Source organism: Heloderma suspectum, chromosome 4 (genome assembly GCF_057233095.1).
Source record: "Heloderma suspectum isolate Gila_16-S chromosome 4, 16-S_ref, whole genome shotgun sequence".
NCBI classification, from domain to species: Eukaryota; Metazoa; Chordata; class Lepidosauria; order Squamata; family Helodermatidae; genus Heloderma; species Heloderma suspectum.
Window position 1 is genome coordinate 204,848,969 of NC_139461.1, and position 27,753 is coordinate 204,876,721.

Genomic DNA, 27,753 nt, shown 5'->3' on the forward strand with positions numbered 1-27,753 from the left:
GCTGCTATGTTGATTCATATCATTAAACCAATTTTAGCAGTTCTCAATTTCAGCAGGAGCAGAACTTTTATCAACTAATGGGTCTTAATTGCTCATTCAAGGTCAAGTCACCCCAAAATACTTTGCAGTACAACAGGGAACATATTGACTGGGTTTGTACATCACAATAAGCCACGATGGGTTCTGAGCTATGTTAGCGTCAGTGTGGCTTACCTTGACATGTGAACCTGGTGCGCGATTCAATGTGGGTTGTTTTTCACCAACAAGCCATCCTGAGAACCTATGGCTTGGAGTAGGGATGCTGAGGATGGCTTGTTGTCAGGGTGGCTTGAGACATCCAAACCTGGCACCACAGCTTGTCCCAACCAAGCAGCTACAGAGCTGCTTGGCAAGAGCAGCAAAGCCCGTGTCGCTCTTTGCGATCTCGCTAGTGCCACCTCCAGCCTCCCTTGCTAGTGGCTGCCCCTCCACTGTTGCTCAAATGGCACTTTGGAGGGATTGTGACATGTACGCCATTTTGGGGGGTCCCCCAGAATTGCACAAATGGGGTCATTATTATTTATTGCTGTTTTCCTAGTCAATTGCAAGTGCACAAGAGTGCACTTGCGGCTGTCTGATATGCGTAGCCTGGCCAATTTCCTTGCATGTTTTAGCTGTCAATGGGAGCACTGAATCGGAGTATGTTACATACAAGGAAACTGACAAGGCGAGACTACATATAGGCTGATTTGCACACAGCTGTGAAGGAACCAGAGAAAAAGAAGAAACAAAGGCGAGAGAAGTAAGTGCACCAAAAGGATGGGGACAAAATCTCCCACTAAGCAACATAATCCTCTCGCTATTAAATGTCCTCCTCCCTTTCAACACTTTCCTGAGCTGCCAGCAAGTCCAGAAAGGGGAATTATTGGCTTCCCCTGCTTTTTGCCGCTCCTTCTCAGAGCAGTTACTGCTGTTGCACAAATTTCTCCTCTGTTCTTGCTAGTGCAGGGGGGAATACAACCCCTATTTGTGCAATTCTGAGGGATTAATTTTTTTAAAAGGTGGCAAACAAAGTAAGTGCTCTGAAAAGGAGTAGCGACTGGAGCAAGGAGGACGCCAGGATGAGGAGACAAGATGGGCTGTGCTGCAAAGGACACTGGAATAGGGGCAGGGAGCAGGCTGGAGGTCTGTGTGTGTGGGGGGGAACAAGCCATGCCAAGATGCCACTTGCCTGATCATCTGTCAGGAGTAATGTAGATTGGTGAGTGAACAGCCAGGCCACCATAGCTTAGCCATAATCATAACGGACTCTGACTGAAGTATTCTGATTGTTGTGAACTTTACATTGTCTCAAGTGGAGCTTCTCCCTAGCTTTAAAATATATATTCTAAGAAAGCAAAGGACAGTGATCTTTTACTCCGAACAAATCAAATTCAATACCATGCTGCACATAAAATCTCTATGCACTCTTTTTTGCATAAGAGCAATCCAAAGAACTGCAAGGGGGGAGAGAGAGAGCCTGTTCTGGTTAATCATTCACCGTTTCCATAGCCCAGATGAAAGAGCGTAATTAATGTGCTTACATTTTTCAGCACATGAGTATGGCTGAGCTCTGGCCATAGATACCTCTCCAAATTAAATAAATCTGGAAGCTACTATCAGATTTTATTCCATGTGTAACATTTCAATTTGTTTTTATCACACTGCGTGTCATCCGCATCAATATGCGGATGACACGCAGCTCTACCTCTCCTTCAAATCTTCACCAAGGTTGGCCGTAGAATCCCTGTCCAAATGTCTGGAGACGGTGAGTGGCTGGATGGGGAGGAATAAGCTGAAGCTGAACCCTGACAAGACCGAGGTACTTTTGGTGGGAGACAAGAGGAGGCTGGGGGATGTTGACCTGGTGTTGAATGGGGTACGGCTACCCTTGAAAGACCAGGTCCGCAGCCTGGGGGTCATTTTGGACTCCCAGCTGTCCATGGAGGCTCAGGTGTCAGCTGTGAGCCGGACAGCGCTGTATCAACTCCATCTGATACGGCGGCTGCGCCCCTTCCTTCCCGACCATCTGCTCCCATCGGCAGTACATGCCCTGGTCTCCTCTCGTTTAGACTACTGTAATGCGCTCTACGTGGGGTTACCCTTGAAGACGGTTCGGAAACTGCAGCTGGTACAGAACGCGGCGGCTCGCCTGAATAAAGGCAGCCGCCGGCGAGATCACATCACTCCAGTGCTGAAGGAGTTGCACTGGTTACCAGTTGTTTTCCGGGCCAAATTCAAGGTGTTGGTTTTGACCTTTAAAACCCTATATGGTTCCGGCCCAGCCTATCTTAAGGAGTGCCTCCAGCAACACCAGACAGGCCGCTTAACAAGATCAGCCTCAAATGGCCTTCTCTCTGTCCCATCAGCCAGGACAGCTAGACTAGTGGGGACGAGGGAGAGGGCCTTCTCTGTGGTGGCCCCCACTCTGTGGAACTCCCTCCCTAGGGAACTCCGTCATGCCCCCTCTTTAATGAGCTTCCGTCGTGCATTAAAAACGTGGTTGTTCAGGCAGGCATTTGGGGTGGGTTAGGGTATTTAAAAAAATATATATATATGGTAAAATTTTATTGTTTAAAATTGTTTTATGGTGGATTGTACATCGCCCAGAGTGGCTGGGTGACCAGTCAGATGGGCGATTAATAAATTTAATAAATAAATAAATAAATTTAGAGTGGCATATTTTGGGATACCAAATGCAGAGGCACCAGGAATCCCAACGCTCTCCAAACTTGCGAAGTTCGACTGCTTCCTGTTTGTCGTTTGCTGATACATTTCCCCTTTTACAAAAGAAAGTCTTCCTCCTAGCAAAATTTCTCTCAATCTGTGGAGACACCGAGTGGCACTAGGGGGAGGCCTCAGACTCATGAAGGCCGCGCACCGCCCGGCTGCCTCCAGTTTCACTTGCAGGCAATGTTCGTTGTAATGCTGTGAAATGACGGATCTGGGATTGGAAGGGGGTCTACGGGAGCAACGTCCCTAGGTTTAACGTTACTGCAATGCTGTACACACGTATGCCACTGAACACAGTGGGACTGGCCGCCCGGTGTAGGGTTGTGCTGCACAGGATATTTTATATGGGATATTTATTTTGCTGGAGATCCAAATCGGACACCGCCAGAAAGTGAAGCGTTGAGAGGACAGTAAAAGGGCAGGAGTGTTATGTACCACTTAACCCTGATTATTGTTCAAGAGGGGGGCTGCAGTGTTTCTGGTCACGTACTAACAGGTTAGTAGCTGGGTTGCAGTTAAACCTCAAAAAAAACAAGATTATGGCAACCAGCTTGACTGATAACTGGCAAATAGAGGGAGAAAACGTGGAGGAAGTGACAGACTTTGTCTTTCTAGGAGCAAAGATTACTGCAGACGCTGACTGCAGCCAGGAAATCAGAAGATGTTTACTTCTTGGGAGGAGAGCAACGACAAACCTTGATAAAATAGTGAAGAGCAGAGACATCACACTGACAACAAAGGTCTGCATAGTGAAAGCAGTGGCATTCCCCGTAGTAACGTATGGCTGCGAGAGCTGGACCATAAGGAAGGCTGAGCGAAGGAAGATAGATGCTTTTGAACTGTGGTGCTGGAGGAAAATTCTGAGAGTGCCTTGGACTGCAAGAAGATCAAACCAGTCCATACTCCAGGAAATAAAGCCAGACTGCTCACTTGAGGGAATGAAGTACTTTGGCCACATCATGAGAAGACAGGCTACCCTGGAGAAGATGCTGATGCTAGGGAAAGTGGAAGGCAAAAGGAAGAGGGGCTGACCAAGGGCAAGATGGATGGATGGATCTTCTGGAGGTGACGGACTCGACCTTGGGGGAGCTGGGGGTGGCGACGGCCGACGGGAAGCTCTGGCGTGGGCTGGTCCATGAAGTCACGAAGAGTCGGAGGCGACTGAACGAATAAACAACAAACTAACAGAGGACCACGTCCCAGGGTTGTCGTACGCTACTCTCTCTCAGCTTCAGCGCCCTCTCCCCACCCACCACCCGCCCAGCAAGGTGGGAATAACCACAACGCCAAACGACACCGCAGCACCGCGCACTCCGCCTCAGCCTCACTTTCAGCCTGCGATACTAATAGCTGACCACGTCCCAGGGCTGGCCTAACCCGCCACCTTTGAACGGTTCCCCCCGGCCCCCCGGCGCTGTGGGGTTCACAAACTTCGAAAACGAAAAAACCCCCGACACCAACCAAAAACCACTTCTGCGCATGAGCGCCTGACTTTGTTTCTATAGTTGGGGCGCGAGGTGGCACGCGTCCGCCCAACGGCAGCCACGCCGAAGCCCTGGATTTCCCCTTTGCGGTCACTTTTACTCAACAGGCGAAGAGCAAATGGCGGCCAAAAGGTAGCGAGCGTCCCGTCAGCGGGCAATGGAATTATCAGTCTACCGTTTAAGTCTATGCCGGTTCTCTAGAGACCAAGACGAGGGCGATTGGGTCCGTCCCACTTCCCACAGGTAGACAACAGCAGCGGGAGGGGGAGAAGCAAGAAGCCGATTCTAGGGGCGGGGGCTCGGCATGGAGCGGTTGCTAGGCGGCGGAGGCGCGCGCCTCCTGCTCGCGCTCCTCCTCCGCCTGCGCTTGTGCTCCGGGGCGTGCCCGTGTCAGGACCCCGCTCTCTGCACCCCCGTCACGGCCACCACGAACTTCGAGGTGCGCAGGCGCAACGGGACTTTAAAGGGAGGAAAAAAAAAAAGCCTTGCCGCGAATGGAGGGCACGTGATACTTCGATCAGCCAATCCCCAAAGACGGAGGGCGTCTAACGGGCGCTTGGAGGAGCGTTTCCCTCTTTTCTTTTCCGGGCCTCGCCGGGCCTGTTGTGTTCGTGCTCAACGTTGGCTTGCTTTAAGAGCTGTAGCTTTAAAAGTCACCCAAATAAGTAGAAAGTTAGCAGCTGAGACTCTTGCCGCCGCTGCATCTCCAGGCCAGGAGATGCTTCCAGATACCACGTCAGACCGATGGTCGGTAGTGTAGTGGCAAATTCAGAAGTGCGGGGCCCCTTCTTGGTAGCCACAGCTGGCCCCCTCACAGCCACGACCCCTTCTAAGATTGTACAACCTTGTAAGACATACAGCCTTCAACTGGGATCCAAAAACAGCGCAGCTGCGTGAGGCAGGGGTATTTCAGTTGGACTCTATGAGAAAAATGCAGGGGTGTTAAAATCGTCTTCACTCACTCAAACGCAAACATTTTAGGTTTTCAAAATACTCTACGGAAGCTTCATCTTATCAACTCAGCCCTCACGGACAGATCCCTTCCCGTTTAAGCAGCCCCCTTGCACACTCCCAATATTACCCATTAGCCTTCCCTAAGCTTCATTATATCTCCCCCCTCCCAACAGAAATGTCCACACACCCACCTGGATTGAACTACACACACACACACGCACGCGCGTGCGCACACACACAGGTGTGGTAAATTTGGAAATGCAGGAGCTCATTGTGACAGTCTTCAAAGGCAGTCCAAAAATTTCAGGTAGCTGTGTCGATCCATATCAACAGACCAGTTCTAAGAGTTTTCATCACCAGGAGCACATCTTTGGCAAAGCAAATAGGTCTTAATTGCCCATTCCAGACCAAGTCATCCCAAATACTTTGCATTCCAACATGGAACAATATATTGTTGCTTGGAAAATTCATTCCCCCGACAGCTACAGTGAGGATCGCAGCTAAGCTGAGAGAGAACGGAATTCTGAGGGGGGTGACAGATGACATCAGAGTCCAGACCTAATTTAAATGACGCTGGTGAAAACGTGCCTAGCTGTTGTGGGAGAGATATTAAGAGAGTAAGAGAGAGTGCCATGTTTTTTGCTGTGCCTCTGCAGGTCTTTGTATTTGATGTAGGTGGAAAGAACTGGAAATACTATGACTGGTCACAAATTACAACGGTGGCAACTTTTGGAAAATACGACTCTGAGCTTATGTGTCATGCCCATTCTAAAGGATCCAGGGTAGTTTTAAATGGTATGTTCTAATCAAAGTAATGAGAATATTTTTATGCAGCCTGGTTCTAAATAAGTTTAGTTAGAAGCAAGTCCCACAGGTCAGAGAAACTTATTCCCATAATGCATGGATGGGACTGCAGCCTTAATAATTATACAAGGATGCTGTCATTGGTATCACAGTTTAACTGTAATGTGTGAAAGTAAGCTGTGCTACTAGATTGCACCACCAGTCTCTGGACAGGTTAGTAATTTCCATTATGTTACACCTCCTCTGTCATAAAGGGATGATTGTATTGCCTTTGGGGATCTCTCTTTTGAAACTTGCCAGCTTTAGAGGTATCTATTCCAAGGGCTATAAAATGTGCTCTATCCTCCTATCTTCCTAAACCTTTTTATGTACAAGTAAGTTCCAGTGGTTTCTGTTGAACTTCCAAGTAAGTCCTATCAAACAATCATATAATTTTTGGGCTATCACCCAATGAAAGAAATCTTAGTCAAATAATCTTACGCATTTTAGTTGGTTAGTCAGTTACTCAGATACATCTCATAAATATGCATAGGACCAAAATAATAGTTCTAAAGAAAAAAAAAACCCCATCTTTGTTTTAGGACGGTTCACACACATGTTCTAGCAGACCTAGGGATGTTAGAGAATTTCGCCATGGATCCCAGGGGGGCCGAATTCCAGTGAATTCACCCTCCCCGGAATCCGTGACGGAACGGAGCTCCCTGCCCCACCACCCCGTGAAAGCCCCGCGAAATGGAGCCTACCTGGCTGCGGCTGCGGCTCCGGCTGCAAATGGCGTAGGGGATGCCATTTGCGTCCCTGCTTTAGCCGTGATAGGCTACATAAATATTTACGTAGCCTATCACAGGCCAGCATAGGGACGCAAATGTTGTCTCCTACGCAGGATGCCATTTGTGTCCGCAGCAGCCAGGCAGCGGCTGGAGGCCCCACTACGGGTTGGCCCAGCTGGTGGCTCCGGGGGGCAGAATTCTGGGGGGGAGGAATGGATTGCCTCCCCCCCCGTCGAGGATTCTGGGGGGAGGAACAGATCACCACCCCCACCTGCGGAACCTGGCGGAGCCAGGTAAGCGGGGTTTCGTACGCCCCTAAGCAGGCCTCATCTTAGGAAAGGCATTCTCACCTATGTGAGAGAAAGGAGGCATTGCTTCTTTTAAAATGGTTGCCCTCTGCTGGGTTTTTAAAAATATAAATATTTGAATTAAAACAATTTAAAATTAAATCTACTGACCAGTTAATCAGGGGCACATTTTTAGTTGTTTGAACATTTTTGACTGATTAACCAATGAAATATCTTAGGTCTATTAACTGTTTATGACACACATTGAAAATATTCTATAGGTGGCCTTTCCTAGGAATGCTTGTTCAAACATTGTTCCCTCTGGAAGTCCTCAGAGGGATATAGTAAAACATGCAGTACTCAATTCAGCAACAGAGGTCTGTGCAGAAGAACCCTGTGTGCAGCCAAAGCAGCTGCATATACACATCAGGAGGCACATCTACACCTGTATTGCAAATGGACCTTACTGTGTTCGCTGGATGCAGATGGGCGATGTGCAACACCATTTGGGGGTAATAGTTGTTGTGCTTAACTACACAAGACCCTTGAAAGTGATGGGAATTTTTTGGTTATGATTCCTCTTGTTAAAAAGACAGTTAGCAGAGGGAAACATTAAAGGCATAACAGAATGAACATTTACCAGTCCCACATGAACACAAGAGTTAAAAAAAAGGAGACCACACCTTTCTTTAGTGAAGAAAATGTAAAATGGTTTACTCACATCGTTTACTCACAATGTCTTGCATAAAAATGCAGGAACAGTGTAAAGTTTCAACCAAAGTTTGTTCAGTCCATTTCTTTATGTTCTATAACACCGGCAGGGGAGAGAGCAAATGTGTGCTCCCAGCAATGGAGAGGGGAGGAGCAGGAAACCACACTGTGGCCTACAGAGATCTTAAGGCTAGCTATGCCCGAAGTTCCTATGCGTTCCCTAATTAACTAACTGCAACACTGCCCCCTTCCTGTACCTTGCAGATGAGGTTGCAATATTCCCAACAGAAACAAGACTACAAGACCCTTGTGACAAGACCATTGTGTTTACTTGATTTCTAACCCCTTTTTAATTTTGTCTTTCTTTCCTAAAATACATTCAAGGATGATAGATTTAGTAATAAAATGAGTGGGTGCAGTTGCAACCCTAAGCATACTTACAGTCCCATTGAACTTATAGGACATACTTCTGAGCAAACATGTTTAAGATCAGGATGGTCTCCAAAAACACTTTCATCCCTTCTAGTTAGGAAAAACTCTGGCAACTAATCACCATTTGTTTTTTAGGAGATGTATCTGTGAAGAAACTTGTTAAACCTGCATTCCGGGCAGCCTGGATAAAGGAAAAGTTGGACCTGGCCAAAAAACAGTATATGGATGGAATCAATATAGACATTGAACAAGGGGTTAAAAAGGCTTCACCCAAATACTATGCATTAACAGCCCTGGTTAAAGAAACAACAGAAGCTTTCCACAAAGAAATTCCAGGATCACAGGTAAAAATGCCACAAAGACTCCTCTTGCAAAAACACCAATTATGTACTAGCCAATTCCATTCCCCCTGCCCCCAGTGCATGAGATTAAAGGCTCCCTTTGACAACATTTACCATTGTAAGCACAAATTTCGGTTCTGAACTTTTGTAGGTGTAATCTCCATTAATTGTCAAACTAGCACCAAAAGATCCTAAGAAAGCCAGTAGTAGTCTGTCACTAGAAATGAAATAATTAGCATCTCTGGAAGGCTATTCAAATCTGATCTTTTTCTTTATAATGTTATACTTTACCTTTTGATGCGAACACTCCCAAAGTGTTGTACAAATAGTCAATATTAAATAAAATACAATGTCAAAATAAACAACAGTAAAACTGTAAAGATAAAAGTAGGAGAACCAGCAGATTAACAGTGTTTATCCTATTAATGTCTACTCATAAGGAAGTCCCACTGAGTTCAATGGGGCCTACTGCCAGGAAAGTGTATATAGGATTGCAGCCTAAAACAACAGCTAAAAACTACTAAACATATGTTCACCTCCATTAAAACCATGAGGGAAAAGAATGGACTTCACTTTGCAGCTAAACATAACAGAGATGGTGCCAAGCAAACATTTTTAAGGAGAAAATTCCATAATTTGGGCATCATTACAGAGAAGGGTGTATATCTGGTAACTATCCTCCTGACATCAGAAGCACAGGGTACACAGAGAAGGCTGTTTAAAGATTATTTTAACTGGTGCGCAGATTTATATGGGAGAAGGCAGATCAGTGCACCTTCTCACCATGGGAAATATACATATGTTGGTTTAAAAAAGCCCCAGTAGCATTCTAGATATCAAAAAACTAACCTTAAATGTATCATTAAAATGTTTCCCTTGGTCTCATAACTTTCTTCTTATTTTTTTATTTTAAAAAAGAATACAGCAACACCATAATACTATTCTTAAACTAAAAGGGTGCAATCCTATGGGGATAGTCAGGTGCTTCCAAACTCGGAGGCAGCCAACTATCCAGTGCAGGGCAGGTGGAGCACAGAGGGGATCCTCCCCTCTGCTCTCCAGCCACCCTGCATTTGCAGCTAGACAGCTGATTTTGGCTGTCTAGCCAGGGATGTCAGAATGGGAGGGGGGAAGGCCAGACAGCACATAGGAAGCATTGTAATGGCACTTCTGCAGTCTCCTGCAGTCTCCTCCCCTCCCCTCCCCTGAGAATGCCCCCTTTTCACCTGCTCCATGCTGTGCTTATGAGCGCGGACAAACCGTGCTGCCTACGAGGCGGCGGTGGGGAGTGCGGTTACTGGGATCTGAGCTCAGAGCCCTGGCTCCAAGCTTGGTTCCCAGAAACTGAAAAATCCTATGGCTGTCTAGACACTGTCTAGTGGCCATAGGATTAGCAACTGTTCACCCCAATGAGCTCACATCTTAGATCAGGCTTGTATAACTTTTGACCCACTATGATGAATGCAGTCCCCAATTGTTGATTGATTGTATTTTTATACTGCCTTTCTGCCAGAGCCACCAAAGTGGTATACAACAATCAAAACAATAAAACAAGAACACCATCATCTTAAAAACCATTACAAACAGTATGCCAACATTATAAACAAAGCAACAGCAAGAACACTGAAAATAATGCATTGTAGCCTGTCAGTTACTTGACAACTCCTTTGAAGTCCTGGCAGGCATCAAATGAAGAGATTTTTGGAGCTCCTAATGGGTTGACATGCTTGGCTGGTGAGCCGCAATTGAATTAGTGGGATGGGCTGTGGCTCAGTAATAGAGCACATGTTTTGCATGCAAAAGATTGCAGGTTCAATCACCAGCATTTCCAGGTCAGACTGGAAAAACATCTGCCTGAAACCCTGGAGAGCTGCTGCCAGTCAATGTTGACAATAATGGTCTAGATGGACCCATGGTCTGACTTGGTATATCTTGGCTTCCTATGTTCTAATGTTAGTTCATGACAACTTGTGCAAGCCTGTCCTTAAATACAATTCCTTCAATTCCAAATAAAGCAATACACAATGTTTTTAATTCAAAGTTTTTCATTTAATACTGTGCTGCCAATTAAGCACATATTACTTTGTGCTTATATTCCACATATGAGCATTTTGCCGCTGTACAAATTAAATCATTTAAAAAGAAATTAGCAGCCATAGGCATCATCAAAATGAATCATGAACTGCCATTCTATTGTCTGAAATATCTGCAATGTAAAATGGTCAAAAATCCTTAGAAAGTTTTTTTTACCAAGTCTACACCTCAATTCTCAGAAAGCAGAATCTGTAAAAATAAACAACGTAACAACTAACCAACTAAGGGCACAATCCTATGGGGATAGGTGGCTGCTTCCGAACTCGGAGGTGACCACCTATCCAAAGCAGGGCAGGAGAAGCATAGAGGGGATCGTTCCCTCCATGCTTCTCCCGCCCTGCATTTGCAGATAGACAGCCGATTTCGGCTGTCTTGCTGTGGGAAGGCAGAGCGGGGCAGGAGGCTGCCGGACAACACATAGGATGTGTTGTACCGGCATTTCCGTCTTCCCCACCCAGGAACACCACCACCCCGGAACACCCCATTTTCGACGCTCCGTGCTCCTCTTTGGAGCGCAGAGCACGGGGCTGTTCCGTGCTGCCTGTGAGGCAGCACGGAAGGGAGGGAAGGTCAGTTCTCCAGGAACCAACCTTGGAGCATGGGCTCCAAGGTTGGTACCTGGAAAACCACATATCCTATGGCCATCTAGCTGCTGACTAGCAGCCATAGGATTGCTCCCTCCCCCTCTTTAACTGTCAGCCTAAGTCACAGTTCCTTCTGAGATCACTGTTGCTCTATAATATCTATGCTAGTACATTCAGAAAGGTTTTCTAGTCTTTTGTGCAAATCTGTATGGAGGATGCCTGTTCACAACAAAAATCTGTGCCGCTAGACTGTGAAGGACCCAAATATATACCAATGGTGAAGAGATTGTAGGAGGCTAAAGTAACGGAGAAAATAATAATCCTATGCTGCTGTCCTGTTCATACTTATCTGGGAATATGCCCATTGGACCCAAGAGGATTATGTCTGAGCAAACACGCATAGGATTGGGCTGTAGGAGATGCCCATTTCAGAAGAAATAGCACTCCTTTATTGTATTTTGGAAAAAATAATGGGCATAGATGGTTTTGCTAATGCTGTAGCTAAGGTGAAAACATTTTTAGACTGTAGTTGTTATTGGTTAGGCATTTTGTATACAATGAAATTTTGTGTATATTATTGCTATAATAGCAGTAAAATTGTTTATATAAAGAATGCCTGTTCAGAGCAAGAGGGAGACATCCATTTCTCATTCTCCCACAGGTAACTTTTGATGTTGCTTGGTCTCCAAGATGCATAAACAACAGATGTTACAACTACAGTGGAATTGCTGATTCCTGTGATTTTATGTTTGTGATGTCTTATGATGAGCAACCTCAGATGTGGACACGCTGCATAGTAGGAGCCAATGCTCCATACAACCAGACCTTATCTGGTAAGAACTAGTCTCTGTTGAACTATGAAAACTGATTGGTTGGACCATTTGTAGTGGATATAGCAACCCCAGAGTCCTTAACTGGGAGAAATTAGGTAAACTATGGTATTTTGCATAAATCTGCATCTTTTACTCTGCTTGCTTGGAGATGGCATACATTAAAGCCATGTATGACAGAGTCCAAGGCACATTTTTGGTTAGCTGCATTAGTAGAAAAATCAACTATGTACCTTGGTTCTCATGCCATATAGCCATCTTCAAATCTGTCAGCACCTGCTCTCATGTAGGGTGTCTTTTTCACGAGTAAAATAAAACAGTAATCACTTGAATTGTTTTTTTTTAAATGTTCTTCTACAAAGTGGAAACGGCATGTGAACGACTTGTAGTAGTTGTGTCTTGAATGTCTGCCTCAACAGCTTTTGATTTGTTTATGTTACAAATGCAGCTGCAGACATGGAAGTAAGAATAAAGTGCATGCAGTTTTTTAAAATTTTATATTAAATTAGGATACAGCAATTACATTCGCATGGGCATTAATCCAAAGAAGCTTGTGATGGGTGTTCCGTGGTACGGCTATGATTATACCTGTGTAGGCTTATCTACGGTAAGAGAAAGTCAGCTAATTTTTAACGGTATTTTTGCTTACTGAGGTCTTAGACTTTATTTTTGTGGGCATGGATTCTACACTGATACTTTAATTCATATGTTTTTAGTCTGCATCTGTAGTGCTTTACTAAAATAATCTGCTTTACTGTTACCCACTTCCATTAATCTGCCCATAGGGGCTGCCTTACATGAGCAGGACTCTAAACTTGGCAATCAGGGGAGAGCTGTTCAATTACACCTTCTGCCAGGTTAGAAATCTAAATAGCCCTTCTCTCTCTAGTAGTTAAAATAGTATGTGGGCCTTTCTCAGTCCTATTGGCTAAAAGACTTTTAGAGCAAGACCATCCTGGATTCTGCATTCTCCCTACTTGTGGGCTGCAACCAGCACTGGGTAGGGTGAAGGGGTTGTGGAGTAGTGTTTACTGAAACAGTTCAGTTCGGTAGTAATGTATGTCTAAAGTGAGTAACGTTCCAATCCTGAAACAGTGTGCCTAATTAGAAGTAAGTCCCATTGATTTCAAAGGCACTTACTTGTAGCTAAGCATGCTTAGGTTTTAGCTTTACAGTGGAACTCCAAGGATGGAATGATTCGTTCACATGGCAAAATAGATGGGACTCCTAACCTTGTGTTCATTGCTATGATTAACCTTCCCCTCTTTTAGATGTCTCTGAAGGCATCTATACACACAAAAAATCTGCATTACTACACATTCCAGGGGGGCTGTTTCCTTTCACACCCTCCTCTACGACTCAGTCTTGCGTTCAATAGCTATATGCGAGAATCACCTGGACGACTCCTCCCAGGCCATTGACAGGTTAGTTTGAATTTCCCTCTCTGGAAGCTGTGGAACCCCCATAGAAATACCTTTATTTGTGAAATCTTTTCTTTGTCTTTGAATGGCTGGCATACAGTCAAGACTGGACTCCGCCATACTACGCAGCCCCAAGTGTGCCTTGCTGTTCCCCCTCCTGTAAGCTACTGTGGTGAGTTAAGTAAGTTTTAGTTTGCTATTGCTGTGTTTCATTTTATTTTAAACACAGCTGATCATTTCTGAACTTCTTTCTGCTCAGTTAATAAATATACTCTATTGGAAACTGGAATTGATTTAGTTCATCTTGCCTAAACCAAAGGTTGGCCTTATCCACGCGTTGGACTGCTTGGCAAACCTACCGACCTGTAGTTGTTTTTTAAGGTGTTAAAAGGAAGCTCTGGAAAAGGGCCCTATCTTTCTCCATAACTGTATATGCCTGGATTCTTGTATATCCAGGACATAAGACTTATTTAAAAACACAAGTGGTGGCAGTCTACCCCTCGAATATAGACAAAGGGTGTCTGGCACAGTCCTACCTTCCAGGGTTAGAGGTGCAGATTCCCATTTGTCACAATTACATTATGCAAGACAGGGCTGGGGAGATGTATAGGGAAGAAGAGGGATCAGGAGACAGGATTAACTATTTTCCTATACACCATTTTTCTTCTTCAACTTCTCCCTCCACCCCGTCACTTTCCCCCTACTTGCCCAGGAAACGTGTCTGGGAAGAACAACTATGAAGAGTAGCTGCAGGAGAAAAGCAGCTGGTGGGAGGTCATGTTCCTCCCTCCTACCTACCACTTCCCCTAGCAACCCCCCCCCCCCATTTTTGTATGTCTAACAGCAAACACAGGGTTGGGGGCTCCACTTTTGCTGCTGAGTGAGTAGTTACATCCTTAGAGTGGTTTTGGCAGTTACTAAAGAAGCCACCCCCCTTCATGGATCACTGCCTTGTTGTGGTGAAGGGGCTTGCGTAACTCAGTGAAGGCATAAGCTATGCCATGCAGGGCCACCCAAGACGGACAGGTCATGGTGGAGAGGTCTGACAAAATGTGAGCCACTGGAGAAGGAAATGGCAACCCACTCCAGTATTCATGCCAAGAAAACCCCATGGAACGTATCACAAGGCTAAAAGATATGACGCTGGAAGATGAGCCTCTCAGGTCCGAAGGTGTCCAATATACTACTGGGGAAGAGCAGAGGGAATTTCCAAGTAGCGCCAGAAAGAGTGAAGCGGCTGGGCCAAAGCTGAAAGGACACTCAGCTGTGGATGTGTCTGGTGGTGAAAAGAAAGTCCGATGCTGTACAGAACAATATTGTCTAGGAACCTGGAATGTAAGATCAATCATTCAAGGTAAGCTGGAGGTGGTCAAACACGAGATGGCAAGATGGAACACTGACATCTTGGGAATCAGCGAACTAAAATGGACAGGCATGGGCGAATTTAATTCAGGTGACCATTATATCTACTACTGTGGGCAAGAATCCCTTAGAAGAAATGGAGTAGCACTCATAGTCAACAAGAGGGTGGGAAAAGCAGTATTGGGGTACAATCTCAAAAACGATAGAATGATCTCAGTACGAATCCAAGGCAAACCATTCAACATCACAGTAATTCAAGTCTATGCCCCAACCACTGAGGCCGAAGAAGCTGAGGTTGATCGGTTCTATGAAGGCCTACAACACCTTCTAGAACTAACACCAAAAAAAGATGTCCTCTTCATCATAGGGGATTAGAATGCTAAAGTAGGAAGTCAAGAAATCACCGGGATAACAGGCAAGCATAGCCTTGGTGTACAGAATGAAGCAGGACAAAGTCTAATAGAGTTTTGCCAAGAGAACACACTGATCATAGCAAACACTCTTTTCCAACAGCACAAGAGACGACTCTATACATGGACATCACCAGATGGTCAATATTGAAATCAGATTGATTACGTACTTTGCAGCCAAACATGGAGAAGCTCTATACAGTCAGTAAAAACAAGACCTGGAGCTGACTGTGGCTCAGATCATGAGCTTCTTGTTGCAAAATTTCGGCTTAAATTGAAGAACGTAGGGAAAACCACTAAACCATTCAGGTATGACCTAAATTGTATCCCTTATGAATATACAGTGGAGGCGAGGAATAGATTTAAGGGATTAGACCTGATAGACAGAGTGCCTGAGGAACTATGGACGGAGGTCTGTAACATTGTTCAGGAGGCAGCAACTCAATCCATCCCAAAGAAAAAGAAATGCAAGAAAGCAAAGTGGCTGTCTGATGAGGCTTTACAAGTAGCTGAGGAAAGAAGGGAAGCGAAAAGCAAGGGAGAAAGGGGACGATATATCCAACTGAATGCAGAGTTCCAGAGAATAGCAAGGAGAGACAAGAAGGCCTTCTTAAATGAACAATGCAAAGAAATCGAGGAAAGCAGTAGAATGGGGAAGACTAGAGATCTTTTCAAGAAAATCGGAGATCTCAAGGGAATGTTTTGTGCAAAGACGGGCATGATAAAGGACAAAGAAGGCAGGGGCCTAACAGAAGTAGATGAGATTAAGAAGAGGTGGAAAGGATACACAGAAGAACTATACAGGAAAGATCTGAATGTCCCTGATAGCCATGATAGTGCGGTCACTGAACTTGAGCCGGACATCCTAGAGAGTGAAGTCAAGTGAGCCTTAGGAAGTATTACTAACAACAAAGCTAGCAGAGATGACAGTCTTCCAGCTGAGCTATTTAAAATCCTAAAAGATGATGCTGTTAAAGTGCTGCACTCAATATGCCAACAAATTTGGAACACTCAACAGTGGCCACAAGACTGGAAAAGGTCGGTTTACATTCCACTTCCAAAAAAGGGCAACGCCAAAGAGTGTTCAAACTACCGCACAATTGCGCTCATTTCACATGCCAGCAAGGTTATGCTCAAAATCCTACAAGCTAGGCTTCAGCAGTATGTGAACCGAGAACTACCGGAAGTACAAGCTAGGTTTCGAAGAGGCAGAGGAACTAGAGATCAAATCGCCAATATTCGCTGGATCATGGAGAAAGCAAGAGAATTCCAGAAAAACGTCTATTTCTGCTTCATTGACTACGCTAAAGCCTTTGATTGTGTGGATCACAACAAACTGTGGCAAATTCTGAAAGTGATGGGAGTACCAGACCACCTTACCTGTCTCCTGAGAAACCTGTATGAGGGTCAAGAAGCAACAATAAGAACCAAACATGGAACAACCGATTGGTTCAAAATTGGGAAAGGAGTACGACAAGGCTGCATATTGTCGCCCGGCTTATTTAATTTATATGCAGAGTACATCATGAGAAACGCCGGGTTGGATGAATCCCAGGTCAGAATTAAGATTGCCGGGAGAATTATCAACAACCTCAGTTACGCAGACGATACCACCCTAATGGCAGAAAGCGAAGAGGATCTAAAGAGCCTCTTGTTGAGGGTGAAAGAGGAGAGTGCAAAAGCTGGTTTGAAACTCAACATTAAAAAAACGAAGATCATGGCATCTGGTCCCATCACTTCCTGGCATATAGAAGGGGAAGAAATGGAAGCAGTGACAGATTTTACTTTCTTGGGCTCCAAGATCGCCGCAGACGGTGACTGTAGCCATGAAATTAAAAGACGCTTGCTCCTTGGGAGGAAGACTATGGCAATCCTAGACAGCATAGTAAGAAGCAGAGACATCACCTTGCCGACAAAGATCCGTATAATCAAAGCTATGGTTTTCCCAGTAGCAACGTATGGCTGTGAGAGCTGGACTATAAGAAAGTCTGAGCGCCGAAGAATCGATGCTTTCGAACTGTGGTGCTGGAGAAGACTCTTACGAGTCCCCTGGACTGCAAGGATGTCAAATCAGTCCATCCTAAAGGAAAGCAACCTTGAGTGCTCATTGGAAGGACAGATACTGAAGCTGAAGCTCAAATATTTTGGCCACCTAATGCGAAGAGAAAACTCCCTGGAAAAGACCCTGATGCTGGGAAAGATTGAAGGCAAAAGGAGAAGGGGACAGCAGAGGATGAGATGGCTAGATAGCATCATCGATGCAATGAATATGAACTTGAGCACACTCCGGGAGAGAGCGGAGGGCAGGAAGGCCTGGCGTGCTATGGTCCATGGGGTCACGAAGAGTCGGACACGACTTAACGACTGAACAACAACAAAGAAGCCACCCAAATGAAGCCATTTCTGCATTTGGCTGACTTGTCCGAAGGGGAATTTGATTTGTGCAGGCTTTATTCACATGCAGGCAGTACAGGTTGCCTGCACACGCATTCCTTGAAATGTTACAAACATGGCCAACTGAATGCTGAAGTGATTGATGGCAGTTCTTCAGTTCTATTTGAAGCCACTGTTAGGCCACGGTCCTAAAATCAGGGCAACCCACTTCTATGTAAATCTGGGTAGAACTGGAATGCCAGAAGCATTTCTTGCCTCAGTTAACTGATTGTCTTCAGTTATCTTATCTTTCAAAATATATCCCTTTTTATAGTAACTGTGGATTACTACAGGGCATAGGTATCAAATTTTGGAAATGGGGACTTCCTCTTAAATTTTGTTTTAAAAGGTGAGGACTTGTTAGCAGGGGATAGGTTGTTAGCCAGATATATTAATGGGATTATGGACCCTTATAAGGATAAGAAAGTAATATATAATATATCCCTTCTTGTGGTTTTAGTATATCTACATAACACAATTTACATTTCTTCAGGCTCATGTTTGCTCCTTTGCAAAACGTTCTTTCCGAGGGCTTCTGTGCAGTAATGCGGCAGGACATCAAGTCCCCTATAAAACAGTAATGAATCAGGAAAATAGTTCTCTTTCCGGGATCCTCTGGGATGAAGAACAGAAAGCGCCATATCTCGAATACAAGGTTAGCTGTTATAAACATAATTTACAATAGTCTCTTCCCCCACCAATTCACTATTGTGAATTCCTAGTTACACTACATAGACTTTAGATATTCTCATTATGGTCTTTCGCTTTTCTATATATACTGAAGGAGAAGTGAGAGAATAAGAAACAACCATAATAATGAAACCAGGAGAGCAGGAGGAAAGAGAAAGTTATAGGGGACTGGAAAGGGATCAGTTATTTCCAAAAAAATTAAAGAAAGGGGGGTCATATTTCCTTGCCAAGATCCAATGGTCTGTTCTGTTAATTTCTATTGTAGCAACCACTCTCATCACGTCTGCACTGAAGGGGGATTACCTACTTTCCAATGATACCATATTAGTTTTTAACTACCAATAAAGCCCTATGAATCCAAACCTTCAGAGCATCAGGGAGTATCCGTATTCCTGGCAAAGAACATGAAATTGTATCAACTAAAGAAAGCCTGCACACTATTTTAGTTAGCTTTCTGCAGATATACTAATATACTATACTATATTCTCCTTATGTTAAATTACTATATTGACTTATGAAAATATTAAGCAGTAAGAGTGTCATGTTTCTCATCAAAATATAAACTGAAGTTTAATTTTCTTCTCCCTGGACTACTATCACTACCATCACTTAAAAATTATTCATTCAAAGGCCATTACAGTTTTTATTATGCTTGCTCTCACAATAATATCGTGAAGCAGTTGTCCATTATTTCCATTTTATGGGGGGGTTAACCAAGACTAGGAGAAAGTGACTCAATCCAGTATAGTGAGACATGATCATACGACTTCTTTATTTCGTATTTCAGAAAAGCACAATCAAGCAAACACCGGGACGTTTACTGCCAGTGTGCACTTTTAATGCAACATGAACACCTAAAGCTGTGAGGTTGGTTTGAGAAGACCATGGGCAGCGTGTTAATATGTTCTTTGTTTCACGCTTTTTGTAGGACCCAAATGGTGCTTTTCATCAAGTGTGGTTTGATAATCCCAGGAGTATTTCTCTGAAGGCAGCCTATGTGAAAGAACACGGCTTGAGGGGTATCGGTATGTGGAACGCAAATTGCCTTGACTACTCTGGCAGCTCTGTAGCACAAGAGCAAACTGAAGCAATGTGGGAGGCCTTGAAACCAAAGTAGTTTATGAGAGTGTGGATTTAGAGATAGGACAGCCATGAATGGTTAATTTACTTCTTTTCTTTACGGGCATAGAGGGCAGAAAAAAGCTTCGGAATGTAGCTGAAATTCATTTCACCCTTCTCTCACAGCTTTGTTTTCAGATAAGAGAGGATGTTGTCCTAATGTATTCTGACTGTTACTTATTTATTTCTCTATAAGACAAAAAAGTGACAATAAGCCTCTGCATGTCATCTTGAGTTCCATTGGAAACAGGTGGGATAAAAATATAATTTAAAATAACACATGGAAATAAAAGTTTTATAATTTCAATTGAAGCTTATCACTTGTCTTAAAGTATATATCTTATGAAAGCAGAATTCAGAGATATTCTGATTAGTGTAAATACAATGCAATACCAAGATACACATAAGAAAATAATGCACACTTTCCTGCAGTCAAAAGAACTGAAAGATCTATTATTTTCATGGGAAGTGAAGAAAAACTGGTTTCCATAGCCTAGTTCAACGTACATAATTCAGTGCATTGGGTCTGCTGGGCTGTGTTTTATTAGGGCTGTGTTTTATTAACCACTAGAAATTGTGGAATGGAAAAATTACTATCAGATTTGTGTAGTTGTGTTATTTTTAGACTTTTTTTGATCAAATCAGTTGAAAATTTTGAATGTATGTTTCTCATGTTTTCCAAAAATGATTTCAAGCGTTCTTCTCAAAGTACCACTTGAGCCATTCAAGTAGCAAAACAGGATTCTCATAACGCACTGACTAGATGATGATGATGGATGGATGATTAGTAGAAGGAGATATCAGAATATCTTTGTGTTATAATTTTCTGCTATAACAGAAAATAATTTGACTGTGTAAAATATGCACATTGATTACACTGTTCTTTATAGGCTGAGTGTCTCTCTATCACTCACTTTTAAAACATATTTAGCATTTTTGGTTTCTTTGTTAGTTTAATTCTTTGAAGTAGGGCTGTGCACCACTTCATTTCCAAATTCTAAACCAAAGCAGGGTGATTTGGACTGAATCAGACCAGATCTCAATTTGATCTGGATTGGTCCAAAGTGGGTTGGATCGAGTCAGATCGCTTCAGACAAATCTCCAAGATTCTGAAGGCCAGGCAGCCTGTCTGGGAAATGTAACGATTTGTTTAAGATTAGGAAGGGGGAGGAGTTGGGAGGGGGCTGAGCCTTGGCAAGTGACATCTCTGGCTGCCAATAGGGCTGAACTTTTAACTCAGCAGTCTCCAGTCACAGTGGTAGAGGAGGGATTGTATATAACAGGGGATTCTGCTTTTGTTCCCCAGTATGAGACTTGGTAGGAGAGTACTTTATAACTGAATTGTGCTAGTGCAGCAGTTCCCGCTAACTACCCAGCCCTTCTCAATTCCATTTCTTAGTCTTCCCTGTCCCTTAAATCCTTCTTCTATATTGTTTAAGGCCCCTTAAATTTCTTAGTCTTCCCTTTCACTTAAATCCTTCTTCTAGATTCTTAAAAAAACAAAATTACCCCCCCACACACCATATATTTTCTGGTTGTTAGGCTTCAGTTTGTTTCCTTGCTTTGTTGACTGCTTGTTCTTTGGCTCCCCCCTTCTCAATTACTATTCCATCCCTTCCCATTTTTCAGCTCTTCACCTACATATTCATATAAAAAAAATCCCATTTCTGTTAGGCTTTAGATAGTGTTAGTGTTATTTTCCTTCCCCCCAACCCTTAGCTTGTGTAGATAGTTTTTTCTTTCTGTATCTTCTTTTCTTTGGGTCTTGTGTGTGCTGTGTGAGTACAGCAAAGGCATTATTGTGCACAAGCAAACAGTGTGCGCCCAAAGCAGTACATACACAGTCCAATATATACCGTGGGGCAAAGCACTACACACAATACACATATTTTTCTTCTTTTAATGAAAAGATCCTCAGGTCATCCAGTGAAGCTGAATAGTGGCAGATTCAGGACAGACAAAAGGAAAGTACTAAGGGGGAGGGGTTGCATTTCAAAAAAACCTACACCAGAGATTTGGGATAGTGACTACCTAATTCTCACCTTAAACACCTTCTAGTTAGGATCTCTAATCGCCTGTGTGGCTTGACAGGTTTTTTTTTTTTAACCTTTTGTTTTTGTTTTTGAGAAAAGGAAACTTTATGTATGGCTAGCACAAAAGCCACTGGACCCAACTGCCTGAAATTTGGCAGGTTCAATCACCTCCATAGGGGCTGCCAGGTCTCCATGTATTTATCTTAAAAACTAAAACAGTTATGGGTGTTTCTGTTTTCCAGTGCAAGTCAGTGGGAAAATGTAAAATCCATATAATTCAGTTTTCCAAATCTTGCTTCAGTTCCGGAATCCGAAATGGGTCGGATTGGGTCCGAGGTGGTCTGAACCGGATCAGGGCTGAATCTGAAGCTCTGAATCAGCCTCCAAAGCTGGCTGGCGGGTCTGTGCACAGCCCTACTTTGAAGACAGTGCATTTCGCCTATCCAGCGATGAAGCACAGATCTCCCCTATTTAAATTCTTTAAAGGACAGAAAACACTATTTTGGCTGCCTTCACACACCACACACACCCCGACCTCCTACAGGAAGGCTACCCCCCCATGCAAATTATTAAAGCTGCAGTCATCAAGAAATCAATACACATTTGAACCAACCTTTAATTTTAAACCTTTCAATAGAAATTAATAGCCAACTTCTAGTTTAAAAACAAAAACAAACTTTGAGGGCTGAGAACAGTGGTGTAGATGCAACAGACTAAATCTGGCATATGAAATAAATCATGAAATCGGAGTAGAGTGAATCTCTATCTTTTCTTGCTGAAAGGATTTAAAGACATTTTACAATACTAGAGATGAATTGCTGAAGTGCAATTCATCAGGAGATTCAGCTCTATTTCCTGTGATTTGAATAAGGACAAAGGGTTTTTCTTAATCACACTACATATGTTAATTGGCTTACCTTTGCAATGATGCCTGTATTATCAGCCAACAACATTTTGTGAATGGTAACTTTTAAGGCAGGGCTGGGCAACCAGAATGGGACAGGGGAGCCAGATGGCCCACACAAAGCCCTCCAGGAGATGGGACTACTCCCCTTTATGTCATTTAGCCCCTGTGGGTGTGTTGACTAGATGATCCTCTGGACTTGGCCAAGGGGATCCAGCTGCATGGGGTTCTTCTCCCATTGGAGAAGGCCCACACTGCAAGTGAAGCTGCCATCTCCTCAATCCCATGGTTATATGTGATTGGAGATAAGAAGTGGATTCCTCTCCTTGGCTCTTTACAGAGCCCCTGGTAGGGACGGGACAAAGCTCCCCGGATGACCCAAAGCCTCTGAGGGCTGGATGGGCAGCCAGAGGAACCCTCCTCTCTCTTAAGGTAATTAGCACTGTCTGTATGTTTTTCATTTCAATCTCCTGTGACAACAGTTTACATCTCCCTCCCCACACCCAGCATGTGTATATAAATCTGCCAATTTGAGGTTAATACTTCATGCATCTGATGAAGTGGACAGTGTCCATGAAAACTTATGCCAGAATAAATTTGTTAGTCTTTAAGGTGCCACAAGATTCTTTGTTGTTTCAGATGTAGAGGTGTTTCCCTTTTTTCTTTTTCACAGGCCTCCTGTACCTTTAATAGCTGTATAGCAGCCAGAAATTCATCCAGTGATGCCTTTCCTAGCATGGAGATGCAGTGATGGAAAAAGTCTCAGTTGTTGCCTGAATTCCTACCTCTTGAGTAGCTTTGAAAGTCACAGAAGACCTGACAAGATGAAATTAGCGATACCTCTTTGGAACTTGTAGAATTTTAATATCGTCTTTTATATTTCACATCTTCTCTTGCCTGAAGTAATTAATACCTCCTTGTCAGCTTTCCAGGTACACCACATTACCATCTAGTATATTAATGAATGGCAAGATTTACTGTTTGGCTTTCAAGCTGAAAGAGTTTGCAGGAAGGGCTTGCCAAGGTTTACCACAGATGAGGCATCTACATTTCAGAAACTCATTCTCTAAGGAATAGGTCCACTGTTTTTATAGGAAATCCCACAGCCATCATATTTAGAACTGTCATGATGTGAATGGCATCCTGTTTTCCATCTTCTACAGAAAAAATATATACTTGTTAACAAGAACCACCATATATTTGAGGCCGAGGGGCAAGGGTATGAGCTGCTTCTCGCATTCTTCACCTGTCCCCAACAGCTAGTAACAGACTTCACTAAGAATGTTTCTTATACGATATCTCAATATCAATGAGAACCTAGGGCTTTAAAAAGGGAGATAAGATTTTTTTGTACCTTTTGACTCTGGTGCCTTTCTTTTACACTAGAATTGCTGGGCTGTGGGGGGAGAGTAGTCCAAATGTGGCTCTCAGAAAGCAATATGGAGAGCTTTGCTTCAGCTATTCATCAAAGATGTAGAAGCTTTCCTCCATCCCTCATGTTGCAGGGATAATACAACATGCTCAAAGGAAGCTTTAAATGGGCAACTCGTGGCATGAAAAACAAAGATGCAGGTGAGGGAAATGATTTGTTCCTCTTTGTTCCAGTTCACCCCACCCCAGCTCACACCATTTGAATAGTTCTGCTTGTTCATGCAGCTACACCAGGAAACAAATAGAAAATGCAGATATTGGTATTATTTCCCCTTTTTGCACAATAATATGAATACTGAGCAGTTTGTAAAAAGCAGAAGGTTTTTAAAATTAAGGTAGTTGATTCAGGCTGTAACCACAGTGTATATGGAAGCAAGATTGAATGATTTAGATGTGACTTACAAGTGTGTTTTAAGAACGGATGATATACTTATAATTAGCAAAACCATGCTCCTTACACATAGATTTAAAATAAGTTCCAAAAGTGAGGACATTTACTAATAGCTCTTGGCCTTCTATCTTCAGGTTTCTTATAAATGTTTTTTCTTCCTAATCCAAGGATATTACAGCCATAACAAATAACTGTTGCACATGCAGAAATCTGCCATGCCCAAGAGGTGATATGCATTGTGAGAGTGAAATTTCTGACAGCTTGTTAGTCAGATGAAGGTGGGGGGAGGGACTCAGTCAATCCAGGTGTCTCTTCACCATCCAGAAATAGATAACTAGAGCTGTGAGCACTTCAATGTTCTGATAGTGAGTCTTTCTCCTCCCTAAACAGTGGTGTTAGTGTGTGCAAGTGGGATTTTCCCTTCCCAGCTGACTTTTGCTGGGGTGGGTGATAATGCCATGTTACATCAGCAGTAGAATTATAGATTAGTTTGGTGATGAATTATTTTTCCCCAACAGCCATGTTTCAATACTTACAAAATCTCTGGTATATTTAAACAAATTACAACTAAAGGAAGGAAGATCTGTGAACAGCTATACAAATACACAGTGAAGAATCTCATAAATGGGAGTCAGCTAAGGTACTTGTTTTTCAGACTGGAGTATTAAGGAAGACTGAACCTTCTTGTGTGCCAGTTCTGCTTTCAGTGCTCGTAAATCAGAAGTTGCCTGTTTTCTCATCTAGAAAAGATCCAGAGATTACGAAAGAAATAAGTTACAACCTTTGGTTTATTTTTAGAGATACGATTCAACATTTATGTGGATTAATAAACCCAATCTTGGCGTTTTATCTTTTGAGCCTAACCAGTTATACCATGAAGCACTTAGCATATTAATGCCCCTAGTAATGGCATCCCTAATGAAGATATTACATCATATTTTCACTAATGCCAGTGGGAAATTGGCTGAAGAAACATCACAGATTGTATTGCAGATCTGAAAGTGCTGCATTTTGGAAACTGTTTTCTATTCCTGCAGTTTTTCTGGCTATGGAAATATGTATCATCATCACCACCGCTATTACTGGCATTATTTAGACAGTAGCATAAATGCACAACACACTTTAAGTCACGTAAGCAAAGCAGGACCCTGTGCTCAAGGCAAAAATAGCTTTTGAGGAGGGATTTGAAGGAAAAGTAGCACCCATGTGAGTTTTTGCTTCTGATCTAAGTCACATTAGTACAATCCATTTTGACTGTGCATGCTAATTTGGAAGGGTCCCATTTAAAGGTTATAGGACTGGGTTTACATGGGAAGATAATTAATGGTGAATAAGTTGCCTTGTTCACTATTACGGGTCTTACCATGGAGGAGGAGGAGGAACCCATGATGAACTTCCAAGGTACCTCTGGATTCCCCAGAACACATTTGCAAAATTACTGGCCTATGGGTATATCTGTAAGAGATTTTTAATGGACGTCGAAAGATATCTGGTATGCTTTGAGCCTGCCATATACACACGAGAGAGGTGTTGTTACTGCATTGGCTACCCTCAATCCCTTTGTTTCTGGCACTCTGCAGGTGGTAGGTCTAGCTTTCCAATTTGAAACCCAGGGGAAAAGGACTTCCTTTATGAAGTGACTCTTGCTGTGCACTTTCCATTAGCCCTGTCAGGCTAAGGTGAGTGAGGAAACCTGCACCCATCCCTAGATGCAGCATTTTATCATCAGGACTTTCCGGGGGACATCAAAATCCTTCTGAAAGGAAGGCTGAGGGATCATTTAGGTAGCCACACATGGAAGCTGTTGGAAAGCACTTGTCATGTTGGTGCCCGATATAGCAGGTGCAATGTTCAAAGCCTCGTGCACTGGACTATATTGATGTGCAGCATCTGCAGAGCAGTTCAGCTGGTACAGTGATGCAAAGTATGAAAGGGCTGGTCAACACAGCAAGAGGCTTTTAAATGTTACAGTTGCCATGTGGAGCACTGACACACATAAGCAATTTTTGGCAGCCTCTGTGTGAGGGTTATACTGTTGAAATTGCTCTACATGACCTTTCCATTCAGTGTAAAGGAGCTGGGAACAAACATTTAACAGAGGAGAAGCTAACTTTGCAATCTTGTCTACTGATAGAAGTTTAATAAGATTGATAGTTTTAAGTACATTGACAATAGCTAGGAATGAATTTGCTCCACTGTCTCTCCTAAAACTCCATGCCACAACTTCACCTTCTAATGTTTACTTCTCCTCTTTACAAGTTTTTTTTTCTTTAGCCTTTTCAGAAATTTAACAGTGCAATCCTATACATATCTACTTATAAGCAAGTGACATTGAGTTCATTGGAACTTATTCCCAGGTAACTATGTATAAGATTGCATCCCAAGTGTAGAAGAACTGCAAAATATGGCAGCTAAACATTACATCCTAATCTACTAACAAAATTGCATTTTTTTTTAAGTGATATTTATATTTCAAAAATATATGTAGGTCTAATTGGACTGTATCATGAAAAGATAAATTGCTGGCTTATGTGTAATGATGTAGGGTATTTACTGCTGCAACAATACTATCATTCAGGTCCCTAACTAAAGAACACAGATTTGCTGAAAGCTTTCCTATCCTGCCGAGACCTAGAACAAAGTATTCAGAGTGGAGCAGTGACTGCCACCTGCAGGAAAACTGGTGCTATGGAGCCAAAGGGTGCACATATCCACATTCAGAGTCCAATAGTTTGCTGAACCAGATCCCAAATGAGAGCATGTGCTTAAGAAAGCCAAAGCAATGGAAAGCTGCTGACTCAAAATAGGAGTGTGCGCTCCAGTCCTCAGCTCTCCTGTGATTTGGACTCTGAATATGCCTAGGGAACCAAAATGACTGAAAAGCAAGAGCACATCTTCCCCTTGATCTCCAACTCTCTAATACTTTGGCTCAGTGGAGGCTGGTGGCTCTGATTTTGGTAGGGCTGTGAATCCATTCTGGGTTTCAGTCAGAACCCGCCAGAACTCTAAATGAGCTTTCCAAGGTGCTGAAGCCTACCCACAAACTAGTTTTAACCCCCTCGATAGCATCTTTAGAGTTCTGGCTGGTTTTGATTGAAACCCAGAGTGGATTCACAGCCCCACCAAAATCAGAGCTGCCAGCCTCCACCGCTTGGGCTACTAAAGGGCATTCTGGATATAATCTATGTATGCATTTTTACAGGCTTCACTTGGATATCAAGCAAACCAGCTACATTAGTGTTATACCTTAATTTCTATGACAAGCTTCATTTTTGCATTATCTAGCTTTCTCCTTAGATGGTCAATTTCACGCTGCAGAGTTGTGATCTGGATTATTTTATTATTCTATAACAAAGAAAGGCATTATTCAGACTGTATTTTTATATAATTATAATCACACACACACACACACTGTATCTACATCTATATATAAATTGGTAGTTTGTGGGAGGTAAACTGAGAAGTAAGCCCCAGTGCAACAACTTTCAGGTATACAAACCAGTTTAGTTGCATGCAG

At 43.2% G+C, this 27,753-nt stretch overlaps 2 protein-coding genes across 28 annotated transcripts in view; one reads left to right on the plus strand and one right to left on the minus strand.

Moving 5' to 3' along the window:
- The first annotated feature begins 4,514 nt into the window (after positions 1-4,514).
- Positions 4,515-19,544, plus strand: LOC146347991 (di-N-acetylchitobiase-like). Of its 2 annotated transcripts, XM_084852103.1 has the most exons (7): positions 4,515-4,674; positions 5,846-5,984; positions 8,329-8,537; positions 11,874-12,045; positions 12,552-12,649; positions 18,162-18,323; positions 19,287-19,544. In XM_084852103.1, the coding sequence occupies exons 1-7, from the start codon at positions 4,540-4,542 to the stop codon at positions 19,473-19,475; spliced, it is 1,104 nt and encodes a 367-aa protein (XP_084708229.1). In that variant the 5' UTR covers positions 4,515-4,539; the 3' UTR covers positions 19,476-19,544. The 2 variants fall into 2 exon arrangements, with proteins under 2 accessions (XP_084708229.1, XP_084708227.1); XM_084852101.1 differs by lacking the exon at positions 18,162-18,323.
- Positions 19,545-19,664: 120 nt separating this feature from the next.
- Positions 19,665-27,753, minus strand: part of SPATA1 (spermatogenesis associated 1) — a 41,777-nt gene continuing 33,688 nt past the window's right edge. For 9 of the 26 annotated variants that reach the window (XM_084852093.1, XM_084852083.1, XM_084852091.1 and 6 more), the window contains 2 exons: positions 27,483-27,581; positions 24,769-24,976 (listed from right to left, as the gene is read on the minus strand). In XM_084852093.1, coding sequence (XP_084708219.1) covers positions 24,872-24,976; positions 27,483-27,581 — 204 coding nt within the window. In that variant the 3' untranslated portion in view covers positions 24,769-24,871. Of the gene's footprint in view, positions 24,071-24,768; positions 24,977-25,599; positions 25,692-27,482; positions 27,582-27,753 lie in introns of those variants that run through there. The other 17 variants (XM_084852086.1, XM_084852078.1, XM_084852084.1 and 14 more) reach the window with 7 other exon arrangements.